The sequence below is a fragment of the Pinus tabuliformis genome, chromosome 4_2, assembly GCF_031772625.1.
Source record: "Pinus tabuliformis cultivar Carrire ecotype Pingquan chromosome 4_2, CPIR1, whole genome shotgun sequence".
Lineage (NCBI taxonomy): Eukaryota > Viridiplantae > Streptophyta > Pinopsida > Pinales > Pinaceae > Pinus > Pinus tabuliformis.
This window is the reverse complement of record NC_142304.1, coordinates 1,081,239,354-1,081,261,617: the sequence shown is the minus strand read 5'-3', so window position 1 is coordinate 1,081,261,617 and position 22,264 is coordinate 1,081,239,354. Positions and strand designations below refer to the sequence as shown.

The window sequence follows — 22,264 nt, the reverse complement described above, 5'->3', positions numbered from 1 at the left end:
TCTTGTTAGTGAGTCGACCTCACCCTTCCAAGACAAGTCGGCTTACTTCAAGGGGCATGGTTGTTCGTTGAAAGGTAAATTTTATATATATATATATATATATATATATATATAGATGCGGACAACCTCCTCTTTCGGATCAGCTTCATCCACACAGGAGTTTGGTGATAGAACAGTGTTCATAGCTCATGAACAGAGATAATTGATTACACTATAACATCTCCTGAGGTGAATCTTGGTATAGTTGTGGTGAATTTTGGTGAACCTGTGATGAATCTCGGTGCACGGTGGTAGAACTCGTGAAGGACAGACCTATCTGTGGCATACTATTTCGAATCTGTGTCTATTGCTAAGGTTGCCTCACACTGTGAATAAACTCTGGACCTGTGATCACACAGACCTTTGGAATTGTGGTTTGTTGATACAACTGTGGTATATGTATAGAATTGTGTTTGCACCAGACCTTGGAACAGTACCTCTTCTTATATTTGCAGCAGAGATCTTTCGGTGGGATAGCAGTATCTCTCGGTCCTGACAGAAGTACAGACCTACAAGTAGCATATATATATATCTATCCGTGGATCAGTAAAATTGAAGCAAGGACTGTGGATAATATGCAACAGTGGGGGCTCAGAAGTGCATGAAGGGTTAGATTTGTACAGACCTGTGGTTGAACTACAAGAGCTCGAACAATTAGCTTATTGCAGACCTTGTTGGTAACTTGGAGCTCAGATCTATTGAAAGCTCAGGACTACACCTTGCCTCAGTACCACGGTGCTATAATCTCAAGAACAGTGATAAACTTCAAAAAGTGCAGTGTGATCTTTGAACATATGATGCAGCATGGTGCAGTGTGGTTCTAACTCTTCTTGGGAAGTGTGAAGACAGATCAGTGGTATAGTTTGGTATTTGGAGCAGTGCAGAATTGAAGATGATGCAGCATGGTGCAGATTAGTGAAGTAAAACTTTTGTGATCAATTAAGTCCAGTGAAGCAGCAGAGAAAGATTGGTGTCCTTGGAGTTGGTGCTCCTAAACTCAAGGTCAGTGCCTTGGACGAAATAGGGTCAAATCCCTAGAGGTTGGAGCCTCATCAAAACCAAGTTGGAGCTTTGGAACACATTTGTACTATATTCAATTCTCTTGTACAATTAATAATACAATTATTATACATTGATTTAATTTAAATTGTGAAGAATCTAACTGGTAAAATAACAATTGAAAAGAAATATGGATTCACCCCCCTCTCAGTGTTTCCAACATTGGAAGCACCTAATAGGGCTATGTGACAACCCTCCTATACTTAAGCATGGTAACTTGTATTCAACTATAAGTTAGTAAGTTATTTGAAGATGATGCTTGTGTGAAGTACTTTTGTGGCTTAAACATTGAATATGTCTCACTAGGATGCTCTTAAGGTTCTTGTACGCATGATGTCAATCTCACTTGTTTATGTGAATATGTGCTAGATGATTCTACCAGGGGCAACCTTCATCCCTAGAGAAACTATGGGATGCCTGGGATTGTATGATGCTTCTGCAACACTTCAAAGAGGGCATCCAACCATTTTGTTGACGAGATACGACACTTTAACAAAGGACATTGATAACCCTTTTAGGAGCATTGACCTTGGGGATGTATTGGCATAGTTGATGAGACCCTCTCCCACCTTCTCGACATTGGACATTGTTTATTTGAGGTATGATGTTGCCTTGAAAGTAAATGTACCCGTGAGATGGTAGGACACCCCCAAGTTGGCATTGCACCTACTTGATGGACATTGCCCTACTCTTGAGGATGTTTGATGATGATGATGATATGGGACCCCTTTGCAGGGGAATGTACATTGTTTACCATGATGACATCATGCCCTAGCATGATGACGTCCTCCATTTAACGCTCCATTTAACCCTTTTGATGGAGATACATGACTTTTGGGATGAGATGCACCCCTTGGAGCCATTCATTGCACCTTTCATGGAGTGACACACATTTTGGATGATAACATCACCTTTGGAGGACATTTAACTCATACGTGCGGAGAGGCATAATTTTATGTTCTTTCATTGATTTAGCTACCTTCGAGGGTCAATTTGTGATGTATCCACCTTGTATTGTGGATTTTGATTATTTTAGGGTTTTTTTAAGGATAAAATTAGGGAAATCAACCTAGTAGCTCTAATATAAATTGAGGGTCAATTTCCTCTTGGATTCATTCTCACACTTGGAGATCGTTTGCAATAATTATTTGTCCCACAGCCTCCCTAGGATCACACATTCTAACCCACCGTTGGTTCCAAAGGACTTTGACAATGATCCAGTGCCTAGTTTGCCTCCCCCACCATCGATAATTAGACTCAAGAACCCTTGACATTTTACCTCCATTACCAGATCTTCCTATCTCAATCATTCTATCTTGCCAAGCTATTGATTATTTTGTATCATGCCATGGTCTTTTATATGCGTATCATGGCAACACTATTGCTTGTTTCTTTTTTTGTTTGTTATTTTCAGCATTTTCTAGGAGTTGTGCTTGCACTCCCACATTGTAATTCCATACTGATTGTACTCTTCTTCAATCCCATTGACCTACTTTTTTGGTCATTTGTTGGATATTAGAAAAACTATCTTATCTTCTCTCTTGTGCACTATGGAGCTAGTGAAGTGAACCTCTGTTCGACGCCTTTTAATGGATGGTTCTCTCTCTTGGATGATTATTGGTGAATCTTTGATGATATGTGTTATGCAAATATGAGTTATCTTCTTTCATCTTGTTCTTGCTCATGAATTCGGATTTACTAAAATTTTCACCTAAGATATGTTGATGTTTTATGGCTCTAAAATCTCCTTGCACAAGATTTTTCATCAAGTTCTCTTGAGGTGACCTACGTTTAGCTCCCTCCCTTTGAATTTTCCAAGAAGATAGAATAACACTTGGGTGAAAGGATTGAGGAACACTAGTTTGTCTTCCTTTAATTTCTTTGAATCCACATCTATCTTTTTCTTGCAAACATTTTTATCCCAGACTCCATTAGCCCTAGATTGAGAAAGGTACTAATCTCTCTCTCTTGTGCCAATCCTTTAAAACCCTTAAAAAAAATATTTTACTTGTTCTAGGGTACATTAGGGTTCATATACAGCAAAATATTAGATTTTCAGCATTATTCACCTTGGATGTCAAAGTCCTAGGGTTAGGACTTGTTTACGATTATTTGGAAAAGAAAAAAAATAACATTTTACATCCATTTTTCAACCATAATTTAGGGCCAACATCTAGGGTAGGTTGTGTTGTTATACATATTTGATATTTTTAGGACAAAAAGATTGTTGTAATATTATATCTTGTTTACTCTCTATTAGCCCTAATTTTACAATTCTTTATCATAGATTCCATGGCTTTCTATTACTTCTGTTATAACTATTTGCTTGCTGCAATTTCTGGTTTAAAAAACCTAATTTATGACAACCAAGTATAATTTCTTGATTGTATGTGTTTGGGAACTTATTTGAGCTTCTATTGGTTGGCCTAAGCCTCTAGATTGAACCACGGGAACCCTTGAAATCATATCTTGGAATTATACCTTAATCCACCGAAAACCCTAATTGATATATCCTTATTTCCCAGTGAAATCCTGTCATAGAACCATTATGAGCCATTTAGCTTGAGCTTATTGGGTTACTTGATCCCTAAGATCTACTAGAGAAGCTTCTCTTGTGTTGGATTTGTCCATCAATAAAACGAGGGGAGTTGTTGCTGAGGTGACTATGGTAGCAGTCCCATTGTTGCACTCAATCTAGGTTGCTTAGTAAGGCTTTGCACTAAGGTACTAGATTTTGTTATAACGAGAACCACTTGAAAGGGCTTTTACCATACATGGGCAGCCTGATTCAAGTAAGGTTGTTGGAACACTTATGGGAGACCATATAGTATAAATAGAGGAGTCATTTGGTCATTTGTGATGTATCGAATTGGAGTTCTTTCCTCTTAAGGTGTGGTGAGTATTTCCTATCTCTTGAGTTTTTGAGATTCATCCATATGTGATATAATATGCTTTGATTGTACAACGTATTATTTAGGGTATTTTTCAATATTAATTACCCACCATATATTGTTGACATCTCTTCTCTCTTTTGCTTGTGTGGAGTTATTTGGTTGATCATGGAACCTATCATATTTCAATAGAGTGAAATATGCTCTTTAAAACAAATGTGAAAGTCAAAAAGAGATGCAGTTGATTTAAAGCAGAGACTTTAAATAAAAGCAAAGCACAAGCTGGAGCAGATAAAGGAAGAAATTCTTACTTAGTAGAGCATTGATGAATGCCGACTTCCCCACATTAGCAGACCCCTGCAAATAACTATTGCATCATACAGTGCAAATCACTCATGCTAACAACTCATAATGTCAAGACAGAACAGAACAGGTGCAGGTTGCTGGTGCTACAATTTCATTCTCTAGCTGGGAAACAGATGGAATTAAAATAAGTTCAGTGAACAAGAAACATCCTTGAAACGATAAAAGATTAACTGCACTTCAAAGTTAAAAACATTCAACAAATAAGAGGAGTGGGTAGGAAACTGCTGTCTTCGTTTTGTTCAATTATTATGTGGTGTGTTTGGACAGTGGAATATCAAACACAAATTTTGTTATAGGTAGGGTTTTATACGAGATTATTATGTATTTGTTGGGATTATTCTAGCTTTTATATTTTTTATGTTTTCATTTTTTTGTTTCTGGCTTATGTTTTTGTGGCCATATATAATATATCTAAGTTTATCGCAACAACCATATTGTGCATACATGCCTAGTAATTTTAAAGGCAATCCACTCATGTGCAAGCAAGGAAGAAATTTTGATATCCAAGAACAATGAACTGTACAAAGAAAAGTGATTCATTACGATAGGAAGCTACAAATGAAGTCTGGAACAGGAACAAACAAAAATTATTTATGTAGTCAGGACTCAGGCTGGCTTGGCAACAACCTTTTAAAACAAGAGCCAAAACATAACAAAAGTAGCAGTAAAATAACATGATCTGAAATTTGACATTTCTATTGTCTTCACACAGAACATGGATATTCAAAGGGCTTTCAGTTTATGGCTTAAAGGATTTCACAAGGTGGATGGGAACTGAGTTTCTCTCTGTACGATAATTTCACTCTCCTAGTCTGCAGAACAAGAATCAAACGGTATATGAAGACAATCACAATAGAGTGCATATACGTGAAATACTACAGAACAATTTTGTAAAAGTTCTTATTTTAAAATCATGTATTACAACAGACCAACGCATTCATGCTTGGGTTGTGATTCTTTTCCACATTCCACAATTTGGTCTTTTGACCTATATATTGATCCAGAACTTTGGTTTCCGCAAGAATGTGTTGCACATTATATGCCACCATGAAGAGAACTTGCAGGTCTTTGAATTCTCAACAGCATCATCTTCATCCCTGCAACAAGTGTTGCAACCAGCAGACTTCTTTTTTCACAACCATAAATTGAAGGTATCATCAGCTTTGCAACTTTATTGCAACTTTATAATGTGTTACAACTGCCCCAGCAACATTGTCTCGCCCACAACTCCACAACCCTGCTGTTGTGAATAGAAGCATTTTACAACTTTGAGGGTGAAGGATTATGCCTTGCAACTGCAAGCTCAAAACAGTTGTTCAGGCTTCAAATGCTCAGTGACGTTCAAAGAATATATGACTATCTCATGGAATTCATTGATTAAAGAACACTTAGAGCTTATGCTAATGTATTCTTGATATTTCATTGTAATTTTATCAAGAGGTCCTGCTGCTTCTGTGATTCATGAGAAGAAGACCCAGGCTTTGTGGGATACAAACCCTAGAATGGACAATAAGCATGGTAGAAGAGAATGCATTAAATCATTGTATCTTGATGGGGAACATCTCTTGAGTCTTTGTACTTGCTCTGATGCCAGGGAGGATGGCACTAGGTGTTGAAAAGTGTAACTAAGGTTCAGTCTTCATAATGACATGTAATTGTGATTTTTATGTAAATGATGTAAAGAGGAAAAATAAAATTATTATTGTAATGCTTGCCTCATGGGTTTCATGAGCAAGGAATTCTATTTTTAGATGGTTCCCATTGTGAGCCTTTAGGATTTGTCATCTAGTCATAAAAATCAAATAGAGTCAATGTCATGTATGAAGAACCCTTCTTGGGCATGTTACAAATGTATATAAGTCAATAGGATTGTCAAGTAGCCCTCCAAGACAAGCACAAGTTATCCTTCTTCAAGTCAGCTTCAAGATGAAATGTAGAACTCAGGTCGGCTCACCTAAATTGGAGACACAACTCTTCATATGGTCATGTCGACTAATATACATGGACAGACTACTATAAATAGGCAACTCGGCCTATTCCACAGTCAAGCAGTTCGATCACCTCTGAAATTTGGATGACAATTGCAGAGACAAAATTCAGTGAAAGAGCTCAGATAAGGGTACAGAAACTCGACCTTATTGCAGAAAGAATTTCGGATAATTTCAGAGTGAAGTTCGAATAGATCACAGGGATATTCTCTGCATAATTTTCTGAGATAGAAAGCGGATTACAGTGAAGATCAAGAAGGCAGAACTTCGGTGATATATCACAGTAAATGTTTCAGTGCTATATCTTGGTGCCTCCACAACAAATAAGTTTGGTGCTATCACAGTGATAAGGGTTCAGAGCTACTACAGTGAGAGGATTTCGGTGCTACCACAACAAGAGGATTTCGGTGCTACCACAACGAAAGGATCTCTGTGCTACCACAGTGAATAAGATCTCAGTACTACCACAGTAAGAAGATCTTGGTGGTGATAGTGTCTCGATGCTAAGAAGGTCGAAGTGGAAGAGGAATCGAGAAGAGGAAAGGAGCAAAAGGTTGACTGTCAAGAGAACTTGTGTCTTGGTCTTGGAGTGGCAAATAGGTCAAGGGTCGTGGTCTTGGTATTCATCAATTGGAATCTCTATAAGAAGAATTTGTGCGGGTTTTCCTCTCAAAGAGTGAGAGGTTTTGGCCCTGGCTGATAGCCTACATTCCGTGTCTCTTGTCTATTTATGTTCATGCATTGGTAGCTGTTTGATGAAGAAGAACACTAATAACCTAAGTAAAGGAAGATCCTAATCTAAAGAAGTAAAAAGCTCTCACAAGCAGTTACTAATTAAAGAGAAATCACTTAATATCTTTGCCCTAGATTTTTCAACACTAGGTTCTGTGGGAGGCAAAATACAGAGAAGACTTGAAATAATAGGGTTGACGTTCTTGTGTGAGAAAAGCTTAAGGTCTGTGGCAAAAAAACCCTGGAGGTATGAAGCACTTTGCTTGAAGAGCCAATGTGAGGCAAACTAGGAGATGAATCAAGGGTGGCTTTTTGGTGTTGATGATAGGTTGATGTTGAGCCTTTCAAGTAATTAAGAGTAGCTTGGTGTGATGTCCTGACTTTTGCTAGGTCATGTTCGTTGGTTAGGGTTTGTTGTTGATGGTGGATGCTAGTGCTAGGCTTTCGACGCAAATGGAGTGTCCTAGATTGTCATAAGCGGCATATAGGAAATAGTGTACCAGTGTCCAACAAGTTCATATGTACTTGTAATTTCAGTCTCGTATATATAAAGTGCATTTTCCTGTCCAAACTATGTACATGTAGACTTGATTTTCAGTGTATGTTCTCATAGTAGTTTCTAGTGTTGCTTATCTATGTTGATTTAACATAATGAGCAGATTTGTGGAATGATTAGACTGTTGATTTTTGTGTAGTTTGGGAGGTACTCCAAGCCCTAGGGTTCAGGGATTGGAGGGAAAAGCACCACAAGTAGGCTTGTGGGCTTGGAACCCAAGCTTGGGGTTTTGCACCAAATCGTGTTTTGGGCATTTCCAGGAGCACATTTCTACATGTGATGGCATGAGACGATAGAGGGCGGAAAGGAGAATCCAACGCTTCGAGAATCGTCAAATTCCGAGTTGTAGAAGTGGAGATATGAATTTTTGAATGTAATTTTGGGGTTGACACCATAAGTGTCAAGGTCGGCCTAAGGTTATGTTAGGCTCATGACAACTGGACAACCCTAAAATGTGACGTTTTGGAGCCCCTCTCTTTGGTATAAATAGAGGGTGAGTATGAGGCTTATTCCTCATCCATTTGTGCATCACAAGGCAGCGTACAAGGAGAAAGACACTTATGTTCTAGGCCACAACAAGGAGGGTTAACCAGCGTGGGAGAAAGGATTGTTTTGGGTCTCTTTTGGTGACCAAAATTGCAGGGAAGGAGGGTTGAGGTACAAAAGTGAAGTCTGGAATGTTTAAGGGTTTGTTGTGGGTAGTTTACCCCTGAAATAGTATGCCGCAAGCCTTGCTGGAGCAGTCTGTGGCAAAAAGAGGGAGGACAGACCATTAGAGAGGCAGCCAAAGCTGTTGTGGCACATTGTCACAGGGCAGCGTAGGGTGGATTGAGGGTTGTTCATGACCAAAACAGCAGCAGAAAAGGAGGAGACCTCTCCAAGCGAAGGCCGCAGCAAATAAAGGGAGCCACAGATGATTCAAGGGACTGTGTCACTGTGTGTAGGGCTATTGTGGTATGCTAGGTGCCCTAACCTGATGCAGTGAATGACAGTGGTAGTTGACAAACTTAGAGAACAGAAATTGTCTTGCGTTGGGTCATTGTTTTGACCGGATTTGGATCAGTCTACATTGCAGTTTGTTGGGAGCCATTTGTTGGAGTTGCCTTGGGCATGAAGGAACTCCAACTAGGAGCAAATCCCACTATGGAGTGATGTAGGTGTCCTAGTGTGGACAGAGTTATTATAGCCTATGGAAGCCAAGGAGGTAGGGCTGACATGGCATGTTAGAAACCCTAACCAGTGGGTAGTTTCACAGTGAAGTTTGGAGACTAGATTTGTGCAATAGCTCCTCTATTGCAAAGCAAAGGGAAGATGTGGAGAAGTCTGTTGGCAGCCGTGTGTAAGGGTCTCCTAGGTGTGGGGATGCCCTAACTAGGTGCAGATGTTACAACGTGGACTTGGTCACTCATGGACTGTTGAAGGGTAGCGTGAGAGTGGACCAAGTGTGAACATGGATTGGCCACTTATGGTTTGTTGGAGGATAGCGTGTTAGTGTCCAAGTTGGAGCCTGGTGAGCAACACCTTGATGGACAAAGGTAGTTGCGAGAGAGGAAGTTATTGGAGCTCAAGGGTTTGATCGGCGAAGAGCATTTTGTGGAGCCCGAGACTTGCGTGTGGAAAAGGACTTCTATAACAGATGATGGGCAATCCTCCTAGCCCATGTTCATTGTGGGAGATGGACATCTTGCAGCGATAGGTGGCAGCCCTCTGTGCCCTGTGTTGGTCTTCATCAGTGCAACACAGGACCTGACGATTGTGGGTTGAAGTCCCTGTGTAGCTGAGGAGCAGCAATGGGAAGTAGAGAGTTGTTCACATGTAGAGCTATGAACAACTCGACAGGAGTCTCGATGTGTTGATGCGTTGATGGACGAACGATCAACTAGTGAGCAGATTGGATAGCTGAGGTTCAGTGGCCAGATGGACGTGGAGCATTGATAGAGGCAGGAGTTGCAGATTGGGAACCGAAGGACCAGGAAGGTACAAGGTACGACCGAGAGGAGCTGAGAGAGCACACTACATCAGCGAAATGGTCAGACTATCTTGTTGAGGGCAGATTGGTCATCGACGTACTGACACCAAGCCCCAGTTTGTATCTTGTACTAGTGGATGTATGAGGGTCATTATCCCTGGTATGGGAGCCTTAGACTGTTGTATTATATGTTGTTTAATATAACGAAGTTGGGTTGAAAAATATAAAAAGTTGTCTATATTTTGTGCATGTGTGATATACTATTGTTTATATTCCGTTCTGCAAAGTAGCTCTATTGAGATTCTTGGTTTGGTAGCGTCAGATATTTTAAGATTCTATCCTAGACCCAATATCGTGGAAATTCAACATAGACAAGTAAGTAGAAGCTTGGTAGGCAGAACTGTGGATGTAACAGATCTTTTTAGATTGCTCATCATAAAATACCGATGACGTGCCGCATGGAAATTTTTCCAAACTGTGAAGGCATCATCCAGAAAATGGCAGTCAAAGGTTGCCCAATGACACATGGGGGTTCCAGGCAGCGAAACAGGGTAAAATTTTGACCAAATGAACCATGCATCACATTAAAATTATCTACAAAATTGGCTAGACAAACCCAGATAGAAAATTCCTCATTTTCCCTAAGAGATAAACTTGACATACTTTTTCTCTCCTCACTTCCCCCACCCCTAATTCAATAATCTAGAGTGTGTAGGCACTCTGCAATGGCTCTGTAAAGGGATTTTCTTGTTGTTTTTTTGTGCTCTTTCTGCAATTTCCATATTTGCAATCATAGGATAGCAAATACATATGCACAAAACAGCCTCTTACCAAAGGTGCATATCAAACAATTTGAGCTATTTACATGATTATTATCTTGAGTTTCGAATAAAATACCCTGCTAGTCCACATTAATTTTTTGCATAAATTAAATTTTCAGGTCAGTTAAATGTAACGAACAAGGTTCCTATACTCAAAGGAATGCACTAATACCAATGTAACGAACAAAGTTCGTATACTTCAGCAATATGATCTGATACCAATGTAACAAACAAAGTTTGTATACGCAACGAAAAACTCAGAATGTCTAGAATATAAGAATGTCCATCATGGGATAGATGATATATTATATAAGAATATTTGAATACAAGTGAGATGATTACAATGAGGGTGAGGGCCTGCTTATATACCTAGGCAGGTACCTCTTCACAAATAGTCATGTCCTTAGAGACATGCCTCTTTGCTACTAATTATTAGTTAATTAATCATTAATCATTATTATTGTTATTTACATTATTTGTATTATTCTATATATATATATATAACATAGTCTTCCTCTCCAAAAAGCTTTGTCCTCAAAGCTTACTGATGAAAATGCTTGATCTCTTTTTCTGTTTTGAATGTCTTCTCGTCTCGGAACTGTCATCTTCGTTGATACCAGACGATATGATCCTTTGAGTGATAAATAATATTGTTGAACTGAGAATGGACTTGACCATCCTAAATCAATCTTTTGTGGAATCTTTTGGTTACTAGAAACTTGTGATGAACTATTATCACTGGACTGAATTGTGCAAACTTCAGTTTTATGTGGAACATGTTAATTTTTCTTAGAGCCATATTGTTCTTTGCTTAGATAATTGCATTTCTTCATTAACACATTAAGTTCACCCCATATCATCATTTCATCACTCAAATTTACATCATTATTTATCAGCATATTTAACTATGTAGAAAGAACAACATCATTATCATCAATGCAGTGGAACATAAAGGAACAATAGAAGAAAAGCATGCACACATAGAGACACCAGGATTGGTCCGAGACCAGGGCAAAACCCACTATGGGGAAAACCCTTGCAAATTCTTCTTCTTCTTAGATCATCATAAAATGTTTCAGCAGAGAGTACAATGAGCCCAATACATAAACTTGCAGCAGAGATTTATAGAACAGAAGCAGACTACAAAACTACAGAACATCAGAGAGAAACCCTTTATCCATCAGACTACTGAAGCCCACTGAAGGCAACTGTCAAACCCTAGATCAAGACCCTGGACTCTCCCAGCAAGGCAGACTGCGAGCGACTGAAACTTCTTGGATGCTCCCTTAGCCATTGTGTGTGAGCGTTTGTGTCTGACCCGGACGCTCCCTGGAAGACTGTATGTGTGCGTATGGGCAGAAACACCCATAGAACTGCTCCAAACCCCTAGTTGCTCCCTTTCGGCTACTGTGCAAGCGACTGGGACTGCCCAGTTGCACCCTTGACCTCATTGTGCGAACGACTGGGGACCAACAATGTCTGATTTGCTTTAGAAACCCTAGACGCTCCCTTCAGGCTTATGTGAGAGCATCTAAGACTTCCCAGACACACCCTTGACCACTCTGTGCGTGCATCTGGGGACCAACACTGTCTAATTTGCTTCAGAACCCTAGATGTTTCCTTCAGGCTTATGTGCGAGCGTCTAAGGCTTCCCAAATGCACCCTTGAACATTCTGTGCATGCTTCCAGGGACGAGAATACTTAGTTACGAGCTAGCGACCGAGAAACTGAAACCCTAGATCCATGCGAGCTTCAACCCTGTAGTTTCGGACCCTTGTGCGAACTTTCTCCGTTAGACTTGTGCGAACCAAGACAATAGAAGAGAAGAGAAGATGGCTTGATCAATGTATCCAAATGAGCTTAAGGTCTCTTCTATTTATAGGCTTCCATGAAGGTCCATTTGATGTTGAGGCTGGCCTATCCAATTGTACATATGCATAGGGCTGACCTGATCCAATATACATGAGTGGGAACATAAATTCAAAAACCAAAATCTGCTTGTCCAAATGAGGTGATATTTAGGTCGATTTTGGTCCTCTCGAAAAGAGGAATCTATTGCAGTTATTATCTTCATCATATGAGTTGCCCAAAGTGAAATTTGACCGCAGTTGCATAATTTTAACACTCCCTCTCAACTAGGGAGAATTCCACCTGTCGATATTTCTTCATCGACCAATATGCCATTCAAGTGTCATCACGTATCGTCATTGATCATCTTTGTCATGTAGTCGTCATGCCATGACCATCTCAAGTATCTCATCATCACAAATCATCAATGTACATCTCGATCTATCCCTTGCTTATTCCTAGTTATATATTGATTGTTTCTGGCATCTGCTCACATGTTGAACATTCTCGAATCTAAAAGAAGAAGAATTTTGACATCGGAGGGGAGCCCAATCTACCACCCTCTGTCCATCGGCCCACTACCTGGAATTTCGGCAGGGAGCTAAATCTACAATCTATATCATCATCGGAGAGCATACCATCAGTGAGAACGTCTCAACCTGGAACCACATCGAGGAGCACATCTCGACCCGGAATCTCATGGGGGAGTTATACATCTACAACCTCATACCGAGAAATAGGATATCCAAACACATAAGGGAGCACATCTCAACCCTAGGAAGTAGGATCACATCGGGGAGCTCAATCTCAACCCGGAACTGCATAGGGTTATCTCAACCCATCCTATGGCCTACTGATCTTCCCATAGATGACCCTGAATAGTCATGTGGTAGAACACCTGCATCATAATCGACTTGGGTTGTACGCCCCAAGTACACTCTCAACCTGTTGGCCAAACGGGGAGCGATATTCCCGACAAGCCCTGCTTGTGGGTATGATGCCAACTAGGGTATACTCTGCAAAGACCAGACAGGGGAGCAGCATTCTCCAACCCTATGAAGATAGGGGAGCAGCATCTCCAACCATATGGGTAACAGATAGGGGTCATACCCTATTGTCTAGAGTTCCCTCAACCCCAGGAGCCCTCTATCTCAATTCCTCACCCTGGGAGCTCAAACAAGGAGGAAGAGTTGGCTCAGTGTCCTCAATCAGCATTGCTCTCATCATACTCAAATCTGGTATTTGTTTGTCTCAATAGCAGTTGTTTCCTATTCATACAGGACATCAAATCAAATATCATGTTAGATCATAAATAATCATATAAATCACAAAGGGATACCATAATCATCCTCCTTCTCAAGGAGGTGTCAATCACAAGCCTAAGCTTGTCTCGAACAGCTGCACTGTCTCAATATATGAGAGTATCTCATTCCCAACAATATATACGGGGTTTTCTGCCAATCAGATCCCACTCTTTGTCATCACAATATATCCATGTCATATCCAGATCGTGCTCAGATAGCTCTCTAAGGAGCTTCTTCACCCTGTCTCACAGCTAGCCATGCTAGCATCATCGTACTCAACCTCGGTCGTTCTATGGACCTCTCATCCAAGATATCATGGCATATCTCATATTGAAGCAGCATCCAAATGTGCTCATCAATAATAATCTCAAATATCAACAATACATCCATGCAGTCACCTATCATATAAAGAATATCTTAGATCAACAATTGATCATCCTATGCAGATATCTCAAAGGATGATCATCTTATGGCACATTGTGCGGCGAACAACGTTCAAAGACCCACATGATTATATTGTGCGACATAGCTCTAATACCACTGAAGCATAAAAACTGATAGCTTGTTGACTTGATTGTAAAAATACACGAGGTATTTGTAATAATAATTTATTATATATAAAATTGTATAAGTGATGTAAAATGTTACAATGAGGACCTGCATATATACCTAAGCAGGTGTCCTTTCGTGACTGGGCATGTCTTTTAGACATGCCTTTTCACTTAACTTAATGACTATTTAACATAACCAATATTTGATTATTTAATATTTACATTTATTTTATTTATTTACTTGTTATGAATTATATTCATAACAAAGACCCGCATATATAGTAGGCAAGTGTCCCTTCACGTTTGGGCATGTCTTTTACACATGCCTTTTCACTTAACTTGACGACTAATTAACCAATGTTCCACCAAGACTCCGAGACAGGGAGACGCGGGTGCGGGGAGACACACGAAGGGTACGTGTGGGAGTACCCTCAAATTTTAGGGAAATTTAAGGGGGACGTCGGGGTATATAATTTTTTTCCTTTTTAATATATATATATATCAAATCCATATTCTATAATGAAAGCATAAATACCATAATACATACATATTTGAATTAAATAATGAAATACATTGATCCATACTCATCATCCTTACTAATACATACATGATTCATCCATAGACCACGAGATTCAATAATGAAATACTCTGATCCATATTCATTATTCATTATTCAACATTCTAGAATCTACAGTGATTTAAAAATTAACTTCCTCATTCTAGATTCTAAATTGATTTAAAAATTAAATTCATCATTCATCATTCTAGAATATAATTAGTACTAAGAAAAATAGACTATAATAGATATTGAAATCTAAAGTCTGGAATAGTAAAATTGATACAGCTAAAACTCAAAAACAGTGGAGTGATGAGTCTAAAAGTCACATTAAAATACACAGAGGGCTTGGTACTCTTGATTAAATACTAATTCCATACCCTTGTACATGACAAAATACAATGGAAACATTGCAATCCATCAAATCCTAAATTCTTGAAAAATTGTTAAGTCTGCCGGATTTTGAGTGAGATCTAAAATTCTACTCTCTCCATATGAAATCCAATGAGGTCGGAACCACTCTCAAACATCCTGAGTCATTTCATGGTAATGTTAAAAATTTAGGTAAAAGGATGAAAATGAAGATTAAGGAGAATGTCACTTTTACTTTAAGAATTTAGCATTACCATGAATTGCATAGCATTAGTAGGGAAATATGGTCAAATACTAGGTTTTCCGTCATAAATCATTGTTTACAAGCAAATTTAAGGGGGGTCGCATAGCCCATTTTGAGGGGGGACGCTTTCCGTCATAAATCATTGTTTACAAGCAAATTTAAGGGGGGCCGCATAGCCCATTTTGAGAGGGGACGCCTAGGCGTCCCCCTTTTGGAGAGTCACGTCCCCCACACTGGGGAAACGTTTCCCCAGACGTCCCCACGTCCCAGGTGCGTGGGGTGCGAGGGGTGCGTGCACCCGACCCTGGGGGATGTGTCCCCGTGGAACATTGTAATTAACATAATCATTATTTGATTATTTATCATTTACATTATTTATGTTTATTTTATTTTGTTGTGAATTATATTCATAACAAACACCCACAGAGCTTCTACACTTTTCCCTATATTATTTACGGGATGATGCACCTAGACCAGCATGCCCCAAGTCAGCTTAGTAGTACTACAGTAGTTGATCCAAGGCCTAGATGAGGTTTGTCTCATATCTTGAGTCATGGGAGGGCTATCACCATCTTCAGTGCCCTCAATGTTGAAGCAAAGATAGAGATTACACCACTTGGAGACCCATGAAACCCAGTTTTGTGCCCCAAACCCATATTTAGGGTCCACATGACGATTTTTACGAAGATCTAGGGGCCAGCCCCTAGAACTTGATTTTAGAAGCCCTCTACACTTGTTTTGGCACCTGAGGAACCGAGCTCATGCCCTAAAAGGCAAATCCACTAGCATGGTGTCAGCCTTTGCTCATTTTGGCTCACAATTGTGGAGATCTTTATGTGTTTTTACAAAGCTACAAGGTTGTCTTGTGACCTTGCTTATATTTTGCCCATTATTTTATGATTTGAGGGGCTTGTAGGCTAAATTAGACTTAGTGGAACACATATATTAGAGATATTTCATTTGATCTCTCAGGATCAACTCATCTTGGAATTTCAGCATCCTTAGAGGAACTCGCAGTTGTTTTCTTGTGGATTATAATCGATCTTGGATGTTTTTTTATCTTTGGAGCTGATTTTTTCATACTCTTTGGAGCTATTCTTTGGTCTAATGGATGGGTTTCTTTTACATTGTCTTGGAAGTACTCTTAATTGTTAAAGATTTATTTTCTATGTCTAATGTACGGAATAATTGATTCTAGTTTATGCTAAATTGTGCCCTAATTTTATTGAAGAGTAATGCTCTTTCTTTAATTTTGTTGGAAAATCGATGGAGATGGCAGTTAAATTATTTTCCTTCTTAATGACATTAACTAGTGATATTTTCATTATTAGTATTTGATCTCTTAGTTATCTTTTCTTATCATCAAGATTAATGCCAAGCAACAAGTAAAAGAGAACTCAAGATATAGGCACGCTACCAGGGCAAAACCCCCCTCGAGGAGAAAACCCAGTCACAAAATTCTTCCTTCATTAGATTCAAGATAAGGCGACCATGACCCTTACAAACTAGTCTAGACTCCCTCCATCAAGTCATCCTTCTTTCACTGTGATTGCATTGAATACTTGTCATTGTATTTGCACCGAGGCATCATCCTTATCACAGTCATGACATCGAGATCTCACTGTGATTCCACAAAAATCTCATCATTGTCATGACACCGAGATCTTATCTCTGTGGAGACACCGAAACCTTTACTGTGATGGCACGTGAAATGTTGTCCTGAGAAAGCACCAAAACCTTCTTCCTGAGATTTCACCAAGACCTTGCCCTTGAGATAGCACCGAGATCTGTGAGATAGCACCGAGACTTTTCCTCTAAGATTTATGCGAAATCTTATTTGTTGTAAAGAAAACCCTACAATACCAAAACTTCGAAGGTTTGAGATCTTTGACAAACATCATTCAACCCTAACAAGTTAAGATTTCATGATCATACCATAATCCCAAACATGACATCATCAACAAGAACTTCAAATAGCATTTCACAATAACCCTAAGCAGGGTAGGGTTTCACACATTGTCAACATACACTTAGGTTAGGGTTTTCTAGAGAACCTGTCTAGGGTTCTATAAAATCAATTAAGAATCTAGATAGGGGTAGATTTATCGAGAGATGAATCTCCCTAAACAAGAATCTTTATGATTCAAGATATCTAGACATAACGATGTTAGTAATGTAACGCAAACTTCAAACATAAGATAAAGAGAATTTTATAAGATATATAAACATACCTAGAGATGTTTCTTGACAAAACCGTGTAGGGACTCCTTGAAGTGCCATGATATTTTGTACCTATAACAAATACTTCTAGACAGAAGATGAGATACCTAGAATATGATATTAGCTCTTAATCTATAATGGAGGATGGAATCCTTTATATAAAAATCAAGTTTATATTTCCTTCCAATTAATACTCAGATTTTTACTAGATTGCTTTATAAATCCTAGAAGGTAAGGTTTAAGGTTCTTTTATCTAGGCTAGAATTATATGGACCATGAGAGCTTATAAATATTTGTACCTTGAGTTTTCATACCTTGAACTTCTTTAATTGAGAGATCAATGATTTATAGGACTTGATGCTCTCCTTGGAAACTGTAAACACATTGTTAGAAGACTAAAGCACAAAGATCACAATACTTACTTTTGTTAGAGGTTGTTCTCAATCTTGTTGAATGTTGTAGAGAAGGCTTGGAAGAAAATAATTGATCACTCTGAATTTAATCCAAACTAGATCACTATGACACTTGATCAAAAAGCCTTTGGATATGTATCTCTTTCAGATTGTGAATTTATTGATCCTTATTCTCTGAAGGTTGATCCGAATTTCTTCATTGTGATATTTCCTCATTGTAATATCACCAAACTGATGTCACTATGATACTGAAGTTGACGTGCTAGCTTTCAAATTGTGGTTACTGAAGGGACACCGAACTAAAAAGGCACTCAAACTGTGAGATGTAGTGGCATCGAGTCATGTATCACCGAATCTCTGGAGGCATCAAACTGTAGTATACATAATATCAAATTGTGGAAACATAGATATCTTATCTGAGTTCCTTTATGATTGTGACTGTGATTTACACTGATCTTTTCACACCAATTCATCACTGACGTTGATCCGAATTTGACTCCTCTGTTACTTGATTTCTCATTTTCTGACTGTCTCACAAAGTATACCAGAATTCATTACATCAGAATTTCCTTCTGAGGTTTTGTACTAAGCTTTCACTACTCTTGTTTCTAAGATTAATCGAGCTTCTTTGTTGTGACATATTGGAACCTTGCATTGTCATTGCAAATGTCTTCAAATTACCTTTTACTTTGACCATAGCTCTGATACCATGTTTGAAAATCGATGGAGATGGCAATTAAATGATTTTCCTTCTTAATGACATTAACTTGTGATATTTTCATTATTAGTATTTGATCTCTTAGTTATCTTTTCTGATCATCAAGCTTAATACCAAGCAACAAGTAAAAGAGAACTCAAGATATAGGCACACTGCCAGAGAAAAACCCCCCTCGAGGGGAAAACCCAGTCACAAAATTCTTCCTTCATTAGATTCAAAATAAGACGACCATGACCCTTACAAACTAGTCTAGACTCCCTCCATCAAGTCATCCTTCTTTCACTGTGATTGCATTGAATACTTGTCATTGTATTTGCACCGAGACATCATCCTTATCACAGTCATGACATCGAGATCTCCTCACTGTGATTCCACTGAAACCTCATCATTGTCATGACACCAAGATCTTATCTATGTGGAGACACCGAAACCTTTACTGTGATGGCACCTGAAATGTTCTCCTGAGAAAGCACCGAAACCTTCTTCCTGATATTTCACCAAGACCTTGTCCTTGAGATAGCACCAAGATCTGTGAGATAGCACCGAGACTTTTCCTCTGAGATTTATGCGAAATCTTCTTTGTTGTGATCATCTTTGTGATCTATCCGAACTCCTATCCTGTAGTAGCACTGAAACATTACTTCTGAAATCTTATCCGAACTTGCTTTTCTCTGTTATCTCACCGAAACTTCTATTCTGAAATCCAAACTGTCCTGTGGTATGTAATGTGAAAACCTTAGCCTTGTATATATAGTAGTTTGCCTATCTTAAATGAGCCGACATGACTATTGTGCACAGTTGTGTCTCCATTTTATGGTTAGGCCGACCTGAGTTATGTTAATTGAAGCCGACTTGTAGATAATCTATTAAGCAAAGTCTTTCAGTAGAAATCACATAAGAGAAATTTTTGGCCGACGTATTTTGAACCAACAAGTGTGGTTCATCATCAAGACCAGATAATCTATTTGAAGTTGACATGAATACTTTGAGATGGTGACTTGCTGAAGAGGATGACTTGATGGAGGAGCCTTTGACACAACAATAAATGACTTTGACAATAACCTAAAACCTACAATGGAGGCTTGACCTATAATTGACCCAAGCATGAAACACATGCTTTAAAGTCAATTCAATTTTATTATTTTTTCTTTGCACTTACTTTTGACAAATATATTACTTTTTGACTTCAAGTACAATAATGAAGACCGAACCTAGTTACATTCTCCAGCAAATTTATCATAATTAGGGCCATCATATGCTCTTTCTTTTTCTTTTAGTAACATTCATCTATCTAGAATTACTAATGCGTTTAATTGAAGGCTAATGCATTACTAATTGTATGAGTAATGCATGCAACATAAATTGTGCCCTAATCATGCTAAATTGTGCCCTAATGTTGCATGCATTACTCATACATGACATGTTACAAATTATCCTAGTGCTGAACTCCTTGAAGCTCTCCCATCAAACTCCATTTTTCCATTGAGTGGGTAAATTTTTGAAATTGTGTTATTAGGGCATCAAAATTTGGCCTCCTTTGAAACAACGTTAGTTAACCTATCACAGCCTTGACTCCATATAACCAAAATAAAAGGCACTAATCCAACTTCTGGGTGATCATTTTTAAATTTTTTTATCTTTTCTCCCTCTTAAAATCGGCCCTTTCAAGGCTAAGTTACGAAATTAGAACTTGCTGTGAATCCCTAGTCAACAAGAATTTTGGTGGTTGGAGATCCTAAACATCAAGAGGATAGTATTTGCCACTAAATCTATCATTTTTGTGGGCATCCACTTCAATTTCACACATAAATTTCCTTGCCCTAGTTGTTTGTCTAAGAGTGAAGCCTTGGTTCTCCTTCAACTTAAGGGTTTCCTTGAAAGTTTCATGAGCCTTGCAATTGTTGATATACATTGTGAGAAACCTTTTCTCCTAGCCTTGACCTTGAGCTACTCCAACACTCGTCAAATTTATCAAACCCTGGGTCTTGTGCCCTTATTTCTAGGCCTCTTTATAGAAAGTGAATTGCTTCCTTGTGAAGCCTTGGGCTTACATTGTGTCTTTCTTTAAATATCTCTATTGAGATCATTTCACACATTAACCCTACAATATCTATTATAAGTGATCACTCTCCTACCAGGACTCCTTCCATCGGTGAAAATCCGTAAAAAGCAAGGGGTATTGGCTGTGGTGACAGTGGGCCACTGCCCCAGTGTTGTCCCATTATCACGTTTATACCTTGTAGGGTTTCCCTCTCCAAGGCCTACTAGATTTTGTGGCAACACCTCCAATCCTGAAATCCTAAAAACTGTTAAGTTTGCTAGATTTTGCATGGCATCTAAATTCTGCTTTCTCCATATGAAATCCAATGAGATCGGAACCACTATCGAACAACCACTTCCCAACACTTGGGATCCCTTCTAACATTACTTAATCACCCTTAGCTACACTCCAAAATCTTTGAGAGCTCCAAGCCTATGGCTGAATTGCATGAGAATGAGGCAGTATATCAATTTTATGATGTTTTTTCATTGGACACGTGTCCAAATTTCAAGACACCAGTAGGTAGCAATTGTTTTCGAACCTATTTGAGCCTATCCAAGACTAATTAAGCCCTCTAAATTTAGCCATAATGTCCTTTGAACTCATTATCTTGGAATTACATCTCATCTCACCCAAGCCCTACTTTATTGAACATTATCCTTGGGTGTTTTATTTAGTGGAACCCTTGGAAGGTATTTGGCCTGTGGATACTTAGGTTATCTAATCTCCGAGATCAGATGGGGAAGCCTCCCTTGTGGGCATAGTATCCAACCACAGAACAGCAGGGGAGCAATTGCTAAGGTGACAATGCAAACTGTTCCTACTGTTGCTCTTAATCTAAAGTGTTTAATGATGCTTTGCACTAAGGAGCTAGATTTTGCTGTAACAAGGATCAAAGAAGGCAGAAAACCTAGTACAAGGTACAAGGAAGATCCTTTCAAGAAATGGAACCATTTTATAGATTCTATACATGCATGCATGAGGAGATTCAACCAAATGGGCTTTGCTAAGCTACCTGTAATTACAAAATCTGCAGATAAACCAAAGCTTTAGACAAAAAAGTACCTAGAGGGCTTTGTGACTCAGGATTTAAAGCATGAAGAAAACTCTAGCATTGGCAATAATAATTACTAAGTAATCCCCATTTGAGTAGTCATTCTTGTTTTGATGATGCAAGTTTTGAAGTTTTGAACCCTTCTATAATATTTCTGCATTCTATAACTTAATAGCCATGTAGATGACTTTTAAGATTTTATTCTCAGAACATATGATATGTGGATGACTCTTTTGACTAATCATATGATTTTTTGTTTTATGTTTTAGTGCTTTAATTTACTAGTTCTGATTTTCACTTTTTGCTTGTTGCAAATTCATAAAATTTTATATATGTGAAGTGACCTATATTGTGCCAAACTTGCATATTCAAAAATGGCATCCCTGTACCTACACAAACATCTAGACCCACAAACACCTTTTTCATCTAGTATAATAAGTCCACGGTCCAGATGATGTGAAACCATTGGATTCCAATCCAGAAACCCTTTCGAACAGTTCATCTTTTCCACGTAGCAGTTCA

At 38.7% G+C, this 22,264-nt stretch overlaps 1 protein-coding gene across 1 annotated transcript in view; it reads right to left on the bottom strand.

The window, feature by feature from the left end:
• Window positions 1–4,235: 4,235 nt before the first annotated feature.
• Window positions 4,236–22,264, bottom strand: part of LOC149173395 (putative nitric oxide synthase) — a 206,512-nt gene continuing 188,483 nt past the window's right edge. The window contains exon 7 of the mRNA XM_089426682.1: window positions 4,236–4,346. Coding sequence (XP_089282808.1) covers window positions 4,236–4,346 — 111 coding nt within the window. The remainder of the gene's footprint in view (window positions 4,347–22,264) is intronic.